General features: G+C 34.8%; 1 protein-coding gene across 2 annotated transcripts in view; it reads right to left on the bottom strand.

Annotated features, from left to right (window-relative positions):
• Positions 1-590: 590 nt before the first annotated feature.
• The window catches only part of FNDC3A (fibronectin type III domain containing 3A), a gene marked incomplete at both ends in the record, with an annotated part of 135,775 nt that continues 117,045 nt past the window's right edge, over positions 591-19,320 (bottom strand). For both annotated transcript variants that reach the window (XM_084234466.1, XM_084234467.1), the window contains 10 exons: positions 591-905; positions 8,627-8,754; positions 10,222-10,388; positions 12,670-12,882; positions 12,990-13,273; positions 13,376-13,525; positions 14,257-14,370; positions 16,248-16,423; positions 16,508-16,613; positions 18,075-18,193. In XM_084234466.1, the coding sequence (XP_084090592.1) occupies positions 591-905; positions 8,627-8,754; positions 10,222-10,388; positions 12,670-12,882; positions 12,990-13,273; positions 13,376-13,525; positions 14,257-14,370; positions 16,248-16,423; positions 16,508-16,613; positions 18,075-18,193 (1,772 nt within the window). The remainder of the gene's footprint in view (positions 906-8,626; positions 8,755-10,221; positions 10,389-12,669; positions 12,883-12,989; positions 13,274-13,375; positions 13,526-14,256; positions 14,371-16,247; positions 16,424-16,507; positions 16,614-18,074; positions 18,194-19,320) is intronic.

Genomic DNA, 19,320 nt, shown 5'->3' with positions numbered 1-19,320 from the left:
CATTTATCAAATGAGAAGCTTTTTCCCCATGTATATTCTTTCATCCAGTTTTCATTTGCTAAGCCCCTCCAGTTATTCATCATAATCCCACTTACCAAATAATTAAGACAAATGAGGAGGTAGAAATATAGCACTAGATTGCTTTCACAGCATCAGACTTTAACAATTTTATATAGCATGTTAGTGTAAGTTTTAATCATTCTGAATTTCTCATCTGGTGGTATAATCTTTATAAAACAAACAGATCAGGTTATCACTTTTACACTCATGCTGATTGGTCAAAATATCAATTATATATCATTGCCTCTTAGAAAGTTTGTTGTATTAAGAAGGCAAGTCAAAAAAAAAAAAAAAAAAAAAAAAAGGAAAAAAGCCCCAACAGAAACCCCAAAATGCTATTTCTGTGGCTTGCATTTTTATAAGGTGCCAGCCTCTACCTAACAATATGAGCACTGAAAATGGCAAAAATGATGTGCTAAATATAGTCTTAATGCCAGTGCCAAAGGCCACTGTTTTTGTAAAAGCAATACAGAAATTTTAGTACATGACAAAATAAAATGTAATAAAGTATTAAAAATAAAGTTATATTTTCACTTGATTACAAAGTACTGAATGATAAAGGCAATCAAAATGGAAAAGAAAGCAAACAGCACGAGGATGACAGCTGCACACTGCTCATCACTCAATGCCCGACGGGTCCTCGTGCTTTCCACAGTGTCTCTGTTGGTGCTGGCTGGTGGCTCAGTCCTCTGAGAGATGAAAAGCACTGTGGTGCTGTAGGGACCCACGAGGTCCTGATGCCCCACAGGGTCTTGGCACTGGCGAATGGCACACACACGGAAACGATATTCACAGTTCAGCTGAAGGTTTGAATACCGGAATGAAGAGTCGGAACCTTTGTAAATCTGTTAGTATTAGGAAAAAAAGTTGTATGTGAAGGCTGGGCAGAAAATGTGTGCTACATTGGCTAATTTAAGAATAATTTTTTACATGGAAACTAGTGAGTATTATTGCTTAGTTTATCTTTTAAACAATATTAAATGGCATTTAAAAAATACCTCTCTACTAGAGAACTTGTCTACTGTAAAAGGTCAGGAGAACTTACAGACCAATTAACGAGTGAAGATGTGTCCTCAAAGTAGCTAGAGAATAAGCAAAATCAGCTCACAGGTACCACCTTGGTTTCTTTAAATGTGAGAATCCAAAGTTCTGTGAAATCATCCCATGAAAAAGGAACAGTGTCTAACCTTGTGCCCCATTATCTTTGTATCACTAGTTTCCCGTATCATTTCAAAGATGTCTGTTGAATGAAACACTGAATAAGGGGTGCTTTTCAGTGTCCATGGGAAATCATTTTATAAATTTTATAGAGATAACTCTCAGAATCATAGTACAGAATCTCAAAACTTACCTCCTCTGACAATCCCACAGAGCTAGGAAATAACAAGAATGGAATTCCATGGATTTTCAAGGATTTTCAAGAGTGTGCAAATAATTAAGAGGATATATACTGAAACTAGGCACCCATGGGATCTGCTCTGCCACATCTCATCCCATGTGCTATTTGACCAATTACCTTAGGACAATGGGTACCACAGCAGTTACTTTGCATGGAAATTAACAGAATGAATTAAACCAGTACTTGTTAGCGTATTTCTGAGTGTCCAGCATACAGTGAATGTTCAATACATGGACTATCATTTCCATTAATGAGTTACTCCCCTTATTCAATAAATGAGAAAACCAAGGCTAACAGTAACTTCAGTTCTCCCAGCTAGCTGGTGGGTTAGGAGTCAGATTTACCAAAATCTGGGGTACCAATTTTTCATGCAATTTTAGTTGCCTCATTTGGGTTGTAAAACTAAATCTTTACATAATTGCTCCCAAAGAAGCGAGTTGGATCTTTATCTCATTTTCCTATCTCCAGATCTAACATATAATATACTTAATAAAAGTCACTAAATTAGTGGATTACCAACTATGATGTATAAGTCAAAATGTGCATCAATGGATGCAGAGAAGATCTATAAAAAAGTGTATTGAAAAAGTAAGCCTGAAGTTGAATCTTAAAGAAAATGGTGACTATAGTTAGTTCTGAGGATGCAGAAAATGTTCTCCATTCATCCCATCAAGTGGGAGTACTGAAATGGTTCAAGTCTGGGTGATGATAATAGGATTAACTTAAATCGGGAGGTTATATGAGAAAGCAGTGTGAAATAGTACATATACAATGAGATCAGTTTAGGAAAAAATGTCTTATGGATATAATAGGTTACACTTACGTTTGTCTTTTAAAATTTACTTTCCAAGCTGTGTGGATGTTCCTCAAACTACTAAAAATGGAGCTTCCATATGACCTAGCAATGCCACTCCTAGGAATTTACCCAAGGGTACAAAAACATTAATTTAAAAGGATACCTGCATCCCTGTATTTACTACAGCACTGTTTACAATAGGTAAGATATGGAAACAATCCAAATGCCCAAAAATAATGACTACGTAGTATATATACACAATGGAATACTATTTATCAATCAAAAAAAGACAAACTCATGCCATTTGCAGCAACATGAATGGAGCTAGAAGGGATCATGCTCATTGAAATAAGCCAGAAGGGAGAAGAAAAATATTGGATGGTTTCACTTATAGGAGGAATATAAGAGAATAAAGACCCAGAAAAAAAAATTAACAATAAAAAAAAATTAGGAGGCAACCATAAAACAGAGACTTTCTGCAAAGGAGGAGGGAGACGAAGAAGGATCAAAACAGGGGAGAGAAGAGCACAAGGGACTATGATGATGGTTCACGGGTGAACTGGTGGTGGGAATTTTATGGGGAAAACATCTAAAAGGAGATAGCATACAATCATACTTTGTACAAAAATGAACAATGATGTAAAATATGTACACACACACACACACACATATATATATATAGATTAAAAAAAAATTACTTTCCATTTACCTCCAAACGAACATGGTAATATGGTTAGGAAAAAATCTAACAAATGGCATGAGGCATAGTATTACTGATACCAGTTAGTATAAGATGATGATTTTAGTAATATTTTTAAAGACATTTAGACTGAATTCAGACTATTGAAACCCTTCAAGATCTATCATGCCCTTTGTTACATTACAAAGTATTCGTTATGACACACAAAATAAAAATGGCATTAAAAAAAGCCTATGTGGGGCCTCCCTGGCGGCGCAGCAGCTAAGCGCTGGTCTGCGAAGTTGTCCGCAGCCTCTGCAGCGCCAGTTCAATCCCTGGCTGCTGGCAAGGGACCCACATGGCGCGCAGACCTCACTTGCTGGCCCCGCTGCTCCCCTCAGCAGTGTATTTCATCAGTCTGCCTGTTCTGTTCCCCGCTCTGGCTCTGGTGGATTCTCTCACCCTCCACGCTTCTGACTGTACCCAGTGCTTGTATAAATAAATAAATCAATCTTTAAAAAAAAAGTCTATGTGGTCACATAATTTGGGAAATGCATCACTATGCACCACTTAACACCAGGTATTATGTTCTGAGAAATGTGCTGTTTAGGTAATTTTTGTCATCGTATGAATGTCATAGAGTGTAATCACACAAACCTAGACAGCATATAGCCTGTTGGGACCAATGTTGTATATATGGTTTGTAACTGAACTGTCTTTAACACATGACTAATGTGATCTTTCTGTATCTGATGAATGTACTACTGCAAATAATTTTGCCTCTATCATTAAGAGAACAATAAAAAATCTCACCAATAACCAAAATAAACAAATCACTATGTAGCTCTTATATTTGCCATTCTTCCTCTCCGTAACTGTGGAGGGAGTTGCAAGTAAACTTGGTGCTTTTAGAGTAGTTCTTAATTGTGCCTAAGAACCACTTGGCTGAGGAGGTATGAATCTATTCCTCTAAATTATATACAATAATGCAAACCAATATTCTTAAAAAAAAACTATTAACTATTAACCTCCCCAAAAGCATGAAAATAAGTTTCTCATTTACCACTAAAAACTAAAAAGAATCACTTGGACCTTAAAAAAACCAACCAGAACTGTGGGTATCGTGAGGAACCCTGCATTTGAGAATTGAAATTCAGATGTTTGAGAAAGGGAGAGATTGTACAGAATCCAACAGGCCACTGTCCTAGTCCTGGCACCTTTTCTCTGACATTGGAATCAATAACCAGATTTTGGATGGGGTTTTGACAGCTCCCTTACCCAGCCCATGAACTTGTGGCTGACCTCACTTCTAATTCCAGAGGTAGGCCCTGACTGCTTTAAGCAAAGCCCTGGCAAATCATTAGCTCAGGGATGGCTTTGTAAACCAAATGCTTTCTTTTCCTTGAATGTGAATGAGGAGGAGGAAGTCCGCCAGTACTAAGATTGTGAGAGCAACTATATCCCTGATGACTCTTCTAAAGGATTTATATTTACTTGTCTATAAGTTCAAGTTGGTTTTCTTGACCATCTCCCACAACTTATTATTTTTTTGAACTTACACGACACACATTTGGTAGAACTGTATTTTGTATTAGGCATTTTGTTTTTCAGATTTTCAGTATAGTATTCAATAAATGTTAACATTTCATTACAAAATAGGCTTTGTGTTAGATTTTGCCCAACTATAGGCTAATGGTGTATGTTTATGTAGGCTAAGCTATTAGGTTCAGTAGGTTTGGTGATTAAATGCCGCACCTGCTGCTCCCCTCAGCAGTGTATTTCGGTCCATCTGCCTGTTCTGTTCCCCGCTCTGGTGAATTCTCTCACCCTCCCGTGCTTCTGACTATACCCAGTGTTTGTATAAATAAATAAATAAATAAATCTAAAAAAAATTGTATATATTTTTGAGAAGATTAAAGAAGTCAGCAGACATCTCATTTTTGGTATGACTTTTCTTAAGCAATCAGTATTTTTCCTACTACCTTTAAGATCACTTATACTGTGTATTTTGGGACTTATGATGTGTAGTGAGAGGGAGGTGAAAGTCAGAGGGACAGGAAATTTAAGAAAATGGAGCAAGTCTAGGTAAGGTGCTAGAGAGTGGAGCAGAAGGCAGCAGGAAGACAGCAAGGGTTCAGGCAAAGTTACTATCTGATCAAAGAGGGATGAAGAAAGAGAGGAATTTGTTTCTAAGTCTGGTCTAGGGTCATAAGTACTTCTTGTTGTCAGGCTAATTTGCTACAGATCCCTAAACTCAGCACATTATAGGATACACAGATTTTCAAAGACTACACTAAAAACTCAACCACCAACTCATAAATAATGCCTTTCTTAAAAACATAAATAGTGCCTAATGCTATAAACATCCATCAATACCAGGCCTCTTCCACTATATACATTCTTAAGGCTTATAAGTCATACTTGCTTCTTTCTACTAGGCTCACCAGGCCCCAAAAAGAATCACTTAAATGACACTGCTTTTGGGAGAATGTTCTAAAATCCAGCTGGAATAAATGTTTTCTTTTTAAAAGTAGCCTTTATCTTTACTGTACTTTAAAAACTCTGTTTGACTATGTAAAATATCACAATTATAAAATTTCTATGTGCTTGCTAAATTCTAAACTTTCTTGAAATCTGAACAGCAAGTTAATAATGTGGCCCCCAACAATGCCTTATAATTAGTATTTTTAAAATTTTAATTAATTTTTTAGATTTTATTTTTGAGTAGTAGAACTGGGATGCAGGGCAGAACTGTAGGGGGTGAGATACTTCATTGGAGACAGTGGGGAGCAGAGCAGGTGGATTTACTGAAATACACTGCTAAGGGGAGCAGCGGGCGAGAAAGGAGAGGTCCACTGTACCCTGTGTGGGTTAGCTCCCTGGCCAGGGATTGAACTCAGGCCCTCATGGTGTACTGTTGTAGTGAGAGTGCTGAAAAAACCCCTAAGCCACCAGGGATGCCCATAAATAGTATTTAATACATATTTGTTGAACATCAAATAAATTAAGTAAAATATAAAAGCAAACTCTTTAAAAAATAACCCTCAAAAACCTTTAGAATATAACTTGCCAACAGATTAAAAAGTTTTATAAACATTTAAGTGATTTAGATGAGCACATATTTGGTAAGATTTAAAAAAAAGCATTATTTTAAGTTTTACATCATGCTTACAATCTAAAGTAAGCAAAAGTGATGATAGGGTTAATTTAGCTTTTAAAAAAAATTTACATAGGGCCTCCCCTGGTGGTGCAGTGGTTGAGTGCTGGGCCATGAAGCTGCTTTAGATCCCCGGCTGCTGGCGAGGGTCCCACATGGCGCACAGACCTCTCCTGCTGCGCCCGCTTCTCCCCTCAGCAGTGTATTTCGTCAGTCTGCCTGTTCTGTTCCCCGCTCTGTCTCTGGTGAATCTTCTCACCCTCCCACACATCTGGCCTATACCCCGGTTCTTATATAAATAAATAAATCTTAAAAAAATATTTATATATATGTATACATATATATTTTTACATCATTGTCATTTTTCAACAGTGTTTGCTTTCTCCTCTCAGGTGTAGTGCCTGTGAAATTCCACCACCAAATTCACTCATGAACCAACATCATACTCCCTTAATTTAAAGTTGAATTAGAATTAGGGGCCTCCCTGGTGGCACAAGGGGTTAAGCACAGCATTATGAAGCAAGCTGCAGCCTCTACAGCACGCATTTGAGCTCCAGCTGGCCAGGGAGCTACACATGGCGCAGCAGACCTCTCTTGTCTCCCCCACTGCTCCCCTCAGCAGTGTGTTTCAGTCTGTCTGTCTGTTCTGTTCTCCACTCTGTCTCTGGTGAATCCTCTCACACCCCCCCCCACCTCTGACCTGTACCCTAGTTCTTGTATGCATAAAATCTTTTTTAAAAAAAGGGTTGAATTAGAATTAGCACTGCTGCTTTATGTAGTGATACAAGTTTATTGAAATTCATATACTACTCTAATGTGGGATCCCTATTTCCTTTAAGTATGTAATACAATTACATTTTCTTTGATATTAATTTTAATTCTTCCTTGGAAGGAAACCTGCTTATCTGTAAATTGTATTCAAATCTAATCATGTCAATTTGCAGATGGCTTAATAAAGATAAATAATCACATGCCAAATTTAATCTCTTTGGGTCCTTTTGTAATATCAGTTAAGAAATTATACCTCTATATGTAACAAATCTTGAAAGAAAATCATACTGAAAAATATTCTATTGTTTATAGTTATTACAATAGCACAAAACTGAATGAAACAGATGATCAATTTTCTAGTGGGGAAAAGAAAAGATACTAAAATAACCCAGTTTAAAGGCTCTCAAAGATCCAGAAAGTTAGCAGCAAAACAGGAAAATCAGGTTGAATACTAGTTACATTTTAAAAACTTAAATCTTTTTATAAGTGGGGAATGTTGGTGTTCATCTGACTTCTATTCATCCTTTTAGGCAGCTGTCTTTGAATTTCATGGCCAGAAGGTGATATTTCTTCCAGGTTCCCATAATAATTGTGTTTATTGTCATATTTATAACACTGCCCTATAATATTACTATTATTGTAAAAGACTCTTACTGGTCTTCTCTGCTTCTTCTCTGTACCACTCTGGGCAAAATGATTTTTTTCTGATCATGTGACTACTTTGGTCAAAATACTCCATTGGTTGGTTCCTCATTTTACACGAACTAAAAGAGGCATAGTATGGCCCATAATGTCCTACAACACCCCATACCATTCACAAGGGTAGTGTAAAATGGGGGTGGAGTGTCTATCTGATTTTATTTTTATTAATTAATTTATTTTTAAAAGATTTATTTATTTATTTTTACAAGAACCGGGGTACAGGCCAGATGCATGGGAGGGTGAGAGGATTCACCAGAGACAGAATGGGAACAGAACAGGCAGACTGGCGAAATACACTGCTGAGGGGAGCAGTGGGCGAGATAGGAGAGGTCTGCCGCGCCATGTGGGATCCTCGCTGGCCCACCGGGATAGAACTGGCACTGCAGAGGCTGCGGACAACTTCACAGTGCTGTGCTCAACCGCCTGTGCCACCAGGGAAGCCCTATCTGATTTTATTTATGACTCCTCCCCTTGCTCACTCTGCCCCAGCCATATTGGCCTCCTTTTTGCTCATTAAATTTAGCAAGATATGCTCCTAAATGCCTCAAGGTCTTTGCACCTATTGCCTTCTCTTCTAAAATGCGCTTCTCCCCATATTCATTTCCTCTGGGTCTCTGTTTAAATGAGAGCTGATTGCCCTGTATGAAATAGCACTTGTCCATCCTTCCTTATTCCTTTTATTGAATTTTACTTTGTCTCCACTGCACTTACCACCATCTGACATGATGCACTGATATGTTTATTTGCTTTTACTGGCTCTTTTTCTAACAGAATGTAAAGCTCCACAGAAGCAAGAACTTTTTGTTCAATGTTGTATCCTAAGTACCTCACACAGAATTTAATAAATACTTGACAAATGAATGAATAATCTGTTTAACTAAAGTTCATGCCCCTAAATTTTTGAATCACGAGATACTACATAGTAATCCTTGGAACATAGTAACTTCTTAACAAAAGTTTCTGAATTAGAACGGTAAGGACAGTTAAAAGTTTGTATTGAAAAATGTATAAAAACAAGAAATGTAAAAATATGTATTCATAGATTTACATCTTGGCACAAACCTGTTTGAATTCTGAATCTTTTCCCACCATGACTTGCAGATTGTAAATAACTGGATCTCCCTTCATTGGCTGTAAACACTCCCATGTAATTTCACAAATGTGATCATTTACTTTCTCTATTTTGGGGGCTATAGAGAAAAAAAGAAATATAATCTGAGGTACTTGGTACATCACACAGACACTTGTTTAACCAAAGTAAATTTAAAAAATCTTTAAAATCCAGTAATCAACTTGAAGTATCAATGAATTTTTGAACTTTATAGAGAAACAGTCAATGATGCACTCTTATTAGCTCCAAGTCATACTATTTACAGGTGCTACAGTGGCCACACTGACCAAAAGATTTTCTCATACATGGTTTTCATTGAACTAAGTACCATTTTTAGAACAAGGTACTTACTTCTAAGAGCATTAACTAGAACATGAAATTTAAAAATTTAAGAAATCTAAGAAGTTGAAACTAATCCCCCAAAGTTGGTTAGGTTGGTTAGCCACTTATATTGCCTACTCAATAGTGGGTACTATGGGATTAGTATCAGCAAATTTAAGACCAAGAGAGACTAAACCAGATAAGAGAACAGAAAAATGACTCATTGAAAATCATCAACATAAACAGACAATGTAAGAACAGTATTGATAACTATGAATCTATTTAATAAATGATACATTCAAGTACACAACCCAGGATATTATACTATAAGCCTATGAGTTGTCCTCCGAACATGAGGAACTTTAGTGTTTAATGGCTAAACGCACATTGTAATCCTTGTTGGAGTCACTAAAAAATAAGGACTCCTTTAAAGTTAATTTTAAAGATAGATATATATATCTTTAGGCATACCTCAGAGACATTGTGGGTTCAGTTCCAGACCACCACAAACTCGAAATATAGAAATTATGCAAGTCACAAGAATCTTTTGGTTTCCCAGTATATACAAAAATTGTTTATAGAATCCTGTAGTCTACTGAACAACATTATGTCTATATAAATATTAATTAAAAATTAAATTAAAAATACTTTTTTATTGCTAAAAAGTGCTATCACTTGAGCCTTCAGTAAACTGTAATTTTTTGTTGGTGGAGGGTCTTGTGAAAATGCAGTATCTGCAAAGTTCCATAAAAAGTGGTATGCCTGTGAATATACAAATATGTATATTTTGAAATAAAATTTACAAAGAATTTATGTTTTAATTAACAGATGACTTGGTTCTTTCTCTCCCTGAAATCCAAATAAATGAAATAGCAATGATTCAAAAAATGAAGTTTGTGATTTTCCCCTTTTAAGTAACAATAGCAGAAATAGCATAGGGACCCTATTAGAAAACCATGCTATGTATTCAATTTATCATTTTTATGTCAGATATTAAAAATATCAGTGACAAAAACTAGTATGAGTCTGGGTATTGATGAGCCAGATAAAATAGCTTTTATTATTAAATGAAACCCTCAGTAGGTGGGCCTGTCTATAATTTTTTTCTTGTAATTTAAATGTTAGACATATATTGGATAAATTTTAATAACAGTATATTAAACATTATATAAAAATGCCTTTAACATTATTATTAAAGAAAATAACTTAAGGATATATAACTTACCTTTCAAGGCAGCTGGGACAGATTTTGGAGTAGTGAAACTGTATTCTTGGGAGAGAGGACCTTCCCCAGCTTCATTACAAGCTTGAATACAGAATTTATATGATGTTGACTCATTAAGTCTTTGTACTTTGTATGTATGACATGGTCCTCTGTACAAAGACACAAACCTACGATGGAAATGATTCTTATTAAAAATAAATCTTGACTACCTTATGAAAATGTTTAAAAACCACTAAAATAGCACAGTTGGGACATTATTTAGGAACAGTAGTTACTCCTAAATAATGAAGTTATAACCCAGGAATGGTTTGTCACACCAAATAAATTTGTGTTTTCTAATCATATAATGAAAGTCACAAAATGATAAATTTACCATTTGGACATGGCCTTCCCAAAATTTATTTCTAAATTCCAATCACAGTAACTACTTTTCTCAACTTTTTGATTGCTGTTTTTTAATGTATATATTTTTAAATACAGAACACCACATTTTCACTATAAATTATTTCTAACTAGAGTTATAGGCACACAATTTGTCAACTATAGTAAGGATCTGAGCTATGAGATTACACTGTTATTTTAATTTTCCTTATCTTTATCTGGAAAAAGACAATTATCAGTTACCAGCATAATTTGTTGATTTAGTGATTATTTTCTAGATATTTACAAAGCACTATGAGAGAATATACAATTTCCCATAAATTATCCACTTGGACTGTTAGATGGAAAGTTTAATTTTTAAAAATTGAGTTAGTATTAGTTTATATCGGTGCCAACTTTAACATCATCTTTGTTATCCATAAGTTGGCTGTTCCTCAATATTTCTGACTGGTAACTGGGGAATCATAGACTGCTCATATAATTCTAGTAGGCTGGAAACTCTAGTCAGGTTAAAAATGAAGAAATATTTAATGACAACTAATTATATTTACTAAAGTAGTAAGCTTTGACTCTATAGCCTCCAAAATACATTTTTTTAATGATAGGAAAAACACCAGAGGTAAAACCATTGGAAAAAGCTATACAGGGACAAAACTTGTGGTCAGAGAATAACTGAAGTAGCATTCTAATAAGATCCCACAGCAAGTATAAATAGCTGTAAAAATCAAAGGGTAGGAAAGTGACCAAAAATATAAAATTAATTGAAGCTATGAAATTTAATAATAAGTTTACAGTATCATAAAAGGTTTTAATTTCTCTATTTTTCATTGCCAAAGGCCATCATTGACTAATTTCCTACAGCTTCCTAGATGTGTTATACATTAAGTTTGAACTTCTTTAACAGAATATAGACTAAAATAGAATCTTATTTAACAGAATCTTTATTTACTTTTCAACCAAACATTATTTTAGACTTGCTTCAAGTAAGCCTTCTTGCACTATGCCAAATGTTAACACTATAAAGGGGATGGAAAGAATTTAAAAGATTTACCCAGCAATAACAACATATATTTAATGTAAATATCTATACTAAAGAACTGTGGTGGCAAGGAAAAGAACCTCTTTCTAGCAATATAGCTACAAAGAATATTAAAATTCTGTTGAGAACAAAGGCTAACATTCATCAAGGTACAGCTTTCAGGAAATTATCATTAGTGTCTGCTCTATGTAATGCATTTACTGGTAATTCAGTATCTTTAATTCTGTATATTATTTTAATGTGTAAATATTTCTGATAGAGAATATTCACTATAAGCAGCATGTGTTCCATTTAAATACTTGGCTAGAAGCAAACCCAACAAAAAAAGAGTGCATAGGAAAAATTGTCACTAGTTCCTGAATCAGTAAGCTATATAAATTGTCTTGAGTGAAAAGCAGAAAAGTAAAATCCAAATTCTTAAAATATTGAAGAGTAACAACTGTGGAGGGCTTATCAAGCATTGTTTATATGGTCTACGATGTTTAAAAAAAAGAAAAAAAGGCCAAGAAGGGCATTTGAATAATTTACATTATAAATATTTTAACTCTAAATGTCTGAATTAGCTGGTGAGAGTATATGGTATGGATGTAATAAAAATGTACAAGATGGCAGCACAAGTAAGAGGCTAAATAGTAAGACAACTGGATAATTAATAGTACGTCTGAGATCTGACGGTGGAGAACTGAACTATACATGCAGATCTGTGAGGGGGTATGGAAGAGAGTGAGACATCATCCCAGTTCTCAAGTTTCTCAGAAGTCATAAGCCAATCAATCATTCATTGTAATTATTGCCTTTTGCTGGAAATAAGTGTTGGTGAGTGCTGAAAGTAGATTAGAGAGCCAAAGAATAGTCCACTTAAAGTTTCTTCTACTTACAGGAAATCTTCATTGTATTTTCCTGATGTTGTGAAAAACAACACCAATGAGAATTGTTTTTGAAAATGTCTTATTTACTTCTATTTATAAGAACTTGCACAGTTAAAATTTCAGAAACTATATAATAAAGAGGCAATTAAGAATACTTACCTTCCATTCTTATCCTCCATCTGAAGGTGGTACTGAATAGTATCTGTTGATAATGTCTTTGGGGTTCCCTCTCCCCATTTCAGCTTAAGGTTCTGGTGGCTGAAGGCAACACATTCCAAACGAGGTGGATCAGGAGGGAGGGGTTTAGTTTTTAATTTTATCATATGGCTGAAAGGCCCAGCTCCAAGGCTATTCAAGGCTTGAATTCGTATTCTAAGTGTCATGTAAAAAAAAAAAAAGCAAAAAGCTAAGTTTATTTTTGTTCTATTTAAAGTATCTCCCTGGTCTCTGTAAAAATTAACATAGTTTTCAGAATGTACCTGTATGTTGTATCTGGTTGCAAATTGTCTATAATATAGCTTGTAACCTTTCCCACGGTCAAAGGTTGTTTATCTCCAAAGTCTATGCTGTAGGCAAGGATTTCTGAACCATGGTCACAAGGCTTTTCCCAACTTATTGCAAGGCATGTAGAAGGCGAATAATGGGAATTTTCTATATCATCATCACTTATTTCTTGAAGACAAGTCACAACAGCAGGAACTGACGGTGGAGTCACACAGGCTACCACTTCACTGAAAGGGCCTGCACCCACAACACTCAGAGCCTACAAATTAACAGTCCTTAAGTCAACAAAGACAAGACCATGAAAATGCTCATGAAAAACAAAATTGACTAGAGTAACTGACAGAGTACTGATTGCTTTTACCTGGACTCTGCAATAATAGGTAGTTGCTGGTGAAAGTCCCTTTGTTTCATAACTGAGACCAGGTCCACAATAACATATCTGCATACTTCCTTCAACTCCTCCCCACTCCAATCGATATTCAGTAACATCAGTTCCATTACTCATAGGGACCTTCAAATTAAGAAAAGGATAATGATTTTAAGTTTTAACATTAAGCAGCTTTTGGGCAAAAATTTTGACTACCCGAGGTATAAAAAACTGGATTTCTTTTGAATTTATTTAAAACATTTAAGTAGAATTAAAACTGTTCAACTGTTACATTTTTATTTATTAAGTCCATCTGAATTTAAGATTGGCCAAAAAATACAACTTTGTTTTGAACTGGAAGTAGAAAATGACTTCAGAGTCACTTTAGAAAAAGTATTTTAAGATAAATATACTTCAACATAATTCTATTAAGTAATGTAAAATGTTAACTCCCACAAGGATATTTTCTTTGTTAAATTTCAAAGGAAATTGAAAATGTAATTATCATTACTGATTATTACTATACACAATAAATACAATGGAGATAATAAGTATTATAGAATACTATTATACTAATTCCTATGACTGTTTATTCTGAACATTCAGTTCACCAGCGGCTAAAGATCTTGTACTGAGACAAGGCCTTTGATAAAATACAAAGCACATGATGAACAAGTCTAAATATTTGTAAAGCAAATATGACTGACTTACATGCTTCAAAGAGTACTAAGAATTTACTTTTTACCACATGAACTTAACTAATTCTTACTCGGTATGATTAAGGATGCAAAAATGACCAATATCCTCTTCTTTCATATAAACTATTCTAATTGCTTAAAAAAAATAAGTAAGTCGATGGAAATTGTAATGACTACCTCCCAATTCACTTGTGCACAAGTTGCAGATCTGCATGTCACTTGAGGGGGCTTGCATTGACCTGGTGGCCCAGGGGCTGTGGTAATATCACATTTTTCCGAAAATGGTCCAAACTAGAACAACAAATATAACCAATTTTCATTTTTTAAGCCACTGATTAACAATTCTACAGAAATACTCACAAATAATTAAGTGCATCATTCCTTTCCTTTAAGACTAACTGTTCATAATGTAATTCTATTTGTTTGTTTGAAATAACATTGGTTTTCATCATTGTCTATGATTCAGAAGAACAGAGTTACATTTATAAGATGTGCATCACCACACCATAATAAAATGCTAAAAGCATCCATGAAAAGCAAAAAGATTCAGTGATTTAATGATCATGGAAGGTGTGGGCTATTTTAAAGTGTCATTTACTATATATTTTCATTTTTTGCTCTTTACTCCTTCATGAACTGTTTTCTGTAAAAAGGGCAGGGCACTGGGGAATTAGGTAGGTCAAATTAAGTCAGAAAAAATTATGTGAGAAATTAAGGAGTAGATACCAATTAAAGGCATGCGCAATAGTAGGCAGATTAAATTCTTAAAATTTAGAATAGTTTTACAAGGGTCTAAAATATATATTTTCTGGAAGCATGGAAAGCAAATGTTAAGATCACTTTGACAAATTATTAAACCTGAAAACACAGATTAGGGAGCACAAGTATTAAAGATGCTATGCCAGTGTTTGTAGCTTTTTGGGGGCTGACAAAATGATAACATCGGGCAGGAAGAAACATGTAAGAACTGCCAACTACATAAATTTGACATACAAAAAATTAAAATGTTTATAAATTTAAGTACTGAACTCAGATGGAAAATAGGGTGTAAAATGCAGTACCGTTCACTAAAATTTGAAATACTGGGAAGGGGAAAAACTTTATTTTGTGAAATTTTAATTATAGAACAGTTTAAAGAAACAGCGTTTACTCAGTTGAGGTTAAGAAAATTACTGCTCGGGGCCTCCCCGGTGGCGCAGCGGTTGAGCGCCGGGTTGCGAAACTGCGCGCGGCCTCTGCGGCGCCGGTTCGATCCCCGGCTGCTCCCAGGCCACCAGAGGAGGGTCCCACATGGCGTGCAGACCTCTCCTGCCGCCCCCTGCTCCCCTCAGCAGTGTGCTTCGGTCCTTCTGCCTGCTCTGCTCCCCGCTCTGGCTCTGGTGAATTCTCTCACACTCCCTCCCGCACTTCTGACTGTACCCAGTGCATGTATAAACAAAAAACAAAACAAAACCAGCAAAACAAATAAATAAAGCATGCCTCTATTAAAAAAAAAAAATTAAAAAAAAAAAAAGAAAATTACTGCTCAATCCTTAGAGAACCTGTTTTTAATGTAGAGAGATGAGAGGTTGAATAGAAATGGTCTGGAGTCTGACAAACTTGAGTCTGTGGTTTATCTCTATCATTACTTTTAGTTTATAAGATGATGGGCAAAGTAAAAGTTTTACTGAGCCTCAGTTTCTTCAGTTATAAAATGGAGATATCACCTATTTTGTTTATTTTTGTGACATTGTACAGATACATGATTAGTATTAAGAAAAGAACTACGCAAAACCAGAAATGCTGAAAATATAAATTCTTTTTCCTTATGTAAAAAATAAATCACAACTAGTTGCCAACTGAGAGAAAATGCTGCATATAACCAGTACTACCAAAAAACTTAATTTTTCTAAGTATTTTATCATGTGAAATACATACTCTTAAATTTACCAAGTAAACTCTGTTAGTACCACCCGAATGGTAAATTTAGTCTAATTGAAGTCTAAAGTGACAGAAACAGTTAAGTGAGGTTTGAAAATATTGAGATTCTATAACAATTAGATCATGGTATATACTGACCTTTTCTTATTTATCAATGGAGTTACATAAACCAAAATGGCCAAATAATAAAAATGATGTGTTAAAATGAAACACAATGTGATTATAATTCAGTCAACACTGTTTCTTACCCCCATTTTGTTAGCAGCACGCAGTCTGAAGCTGTAAGTCTTTCCAGGAAGAAGGTTGCTCACAGTACAGTCTACTTCAGAACCTTGGTAAATTTCTCTGGGTTCATCTTTTTCTACAGAAGACATTTCCACACTATAGCAGGAAATGGATGATCCACCATCGACCAGAGGGGGCCCTAAAGGTGGAAAGATTTATGCAATTTAATATGACCATATTTAGTACTAATTTAATCATAATTTATTACTAAAATGGAAATTACCCCATCGTAACTGTATTTCTTTTGCTTTGGGTCTACCCTGTACTCTGGGAGGGAGGCATGGGCCAGGAGGCACAGCTGGAGTCTGCACAAGTAAAGACTCAGATACCTGCCAAAACAAAAGCAAAAACAAAACAAAAATGCCCCAAGCCAAATAATCAGATTGCTTTTGTTAAGGGAAAATAACACAAACACAAAGATTGCACCAGTAATTTAAGTTTTACTTGTTATCAACTAAAAAGGAACAAAGTTGTGAATAAAAATTAAAACCCACCAAACCACTAAAATTTAAATTTTATATAAACAAATAAAATGCTTATACTACGTGAATATATGTGAATAACTTACATAAACACAAATTGGGGTGGTGGTGGAGGGAACAAGACTTCTTTTCTTTCCATAACTGAAAAATGAAAACCTCCACAACCACTAAATGGGCATAATTTTTGATCCTGTCTAAATGAGCCCAAAAATCTCTTACAAGGAAGGATGTTTTGATATTCTGTAAATACCATGTGCCTTGTTTGCAGGAGCTTTAGACTGTTTTGGCTACTTTGCTGTATACTATATTTTTAACCCAAATATTAATTTATTAAAAAAAAAAAAAACCACTCTCCCTCTTCTTTTCCATCTAAAAATAATCTGAAAATCAGGTAAACTTTTCCAGGCATATGACATTTTTAGTTTCTATTCTATTTTAAAAAAGAACAAAAACTCTGTGCCATATTCCTCTATCTGCGCTGTATTATTAAAGCTTAAACATAACATTTTTTCCAATTATAAATAAAATATTTGATCATCACTTTATCCAGAAACGTATCCTATATGAGAATGCTGTAATATTAGAAAAATAGGATTTTTGGAGGTGGGAGTGGTTTTTTTTTTTTTTTTTTAATCAGGAGATTTTTCTCGTTAAAAAAAAAAATGAAGCAACTGTATCATAGGCCTGTTGGGCAGGACTTGCACTCAGTTTCACAATACTTGCATTTTCAATAAAATGCTTGTAATTCATTTTTAAAAACTATACCTTAATTGCATTAAATTAATCTGAGAAATAATATGAATGCTCCAAGAAACCATTCTTGATCAAAAAATTTACCTCTCCAGTATACTGTCATCAAAGGCACAATTTAAGTCCATTTTGGTTAATGAGTCTCTAATAATAACTGCCAACTTTTTGAAATTAAGTATGAGAATCTGTGCTTAAGCAATAAATGGCATTTTATGGTTTGAACTGACATATAGTATTTATGGAACAGTAAATCAATCTACATCTTATTTCCATTTCTGTTATCTGAGCATCATTCTAAGATTTATATTTACAAATATTCTGCATTGTTTTCATATATTTGTTTTTCTAAAGCTAAATACCAACCACACAATAGATATTCACTGAATACTGACTATCAGCTAAGCATTAATTTAGAATATTCTTGTTACTATAAAGTTAGCCACCTGGTACAGAAATTACTTTTATATATTTGTGGATATATTTCAATATTTGACTTGCCATCTGGTGATGTCACCTTATTTGATCAAGTTAAAAAAAAAAACTGCATGTAAGTATTACCGCACTCTGTCCTCCATCACTGATGCAGTAAACTCGTAAACGATAGAAACAGCCTGGGTTCAGTCTATCACAAAGATGTTCCCTAGTAGCTCCACTGTATATCATATCCCATTTGTTTCCTGTAAAGTGAAGAATTATGTTCAATCAGCTACAAGGTAATGTTTAACATTGTGGTATCATGGACACGGCAGGTATCCTAGCTTCACTATGAAAGTGTTTATACAATTTGTCAGAAACAATTTAAGCTTGTTTTGAGTTTCCTGGAAATGATCTAATTTTCTTTATGTGTGCAGCTTCCTAGATAAATTTGCATGGCTTTGTTGATGTGAAATAGCTCTGTAACTCTGTACAGGCTTTGGCTTAGATTGATAATTCACTTTTAATTAAGCATTTTAAATGTGTTTACTGATCCAGTAATAACATTATGACACATAAAAAGAAGAAAGAACCAACAAGATAGGAAGTTTGTTCTTAATTAACATATATATTTTTAAAGATTTATTTATTTATTTATACAAGCATTGGGTACAGTCAGAAGCACGGGAGGGTGAGAGAATTCACCAGAGCCAGAGCAGGGAGCAGAATAGACAGACTGACGAAATACACTGCTGAGGGGAGCAGCGGGTGGCAGGAGAGGTCGGCTTGCCATGTGGGACCCTCGCCGGTGGCCGGGGATCGAACTGGCGCTGCAGAGACTGAGGGCAGCTTCGCAACCCAGCGCTCAACCGCTGCGCCACCAGGGAGGCCCAAGACATATTTTTTTTGCAGAAAATATTTCATTTCATAGAAATATGATTGAAGAATAGTCACTAGGCATAGAATTTATTATTTGAACTAATATAACAATTAAATTACAGTGGTAATTTTTCTCTGATCTAGCCGGTTATAAATCTTTTTTTTTCTTTTTAAAAAATTGACAGTAATATGTCTTTATTATGGATTAAGCAACTTTAAGAAATAGCTATTTGTAATCTTTAAAACAATGCACTGAAAATACGTCTTAATTTCAGAGTTTTATTATATTGCACTAAAGGAACAGCAAGATGGTTAAACAATGTTCTCTCTCACTCAGTTTTGAAAATCTAAAGTACTTGCAAATTCTTAAGAATACCTTTACCACCAGATCAGAACAATAAGTATAATAACCAATATCTTAATAAGTAATGTCTTACAAATTAAAACACATTTAAAATAGCTTTAAATGCATTCTTCACAATTCAGCATATATTTTTATACCATGTTCACT

This window comes from Talpa europaea (genome assembly GCF_964194135.1).
Source record: "Talpa europaea genome assembly, chromosome: 6".
Classification (NCBI taxonomy): Eukaryota; Metazoa; Chordata; class Mammalia; order Eulipotyphla; family Talpidae; genus Talpa; species Talpa europaea.
The sequence above is the reverse complement of the archived record's forward strand: the minus strand, read 5'-3'. Positions and strand labels throughout refer to the sequence as shown.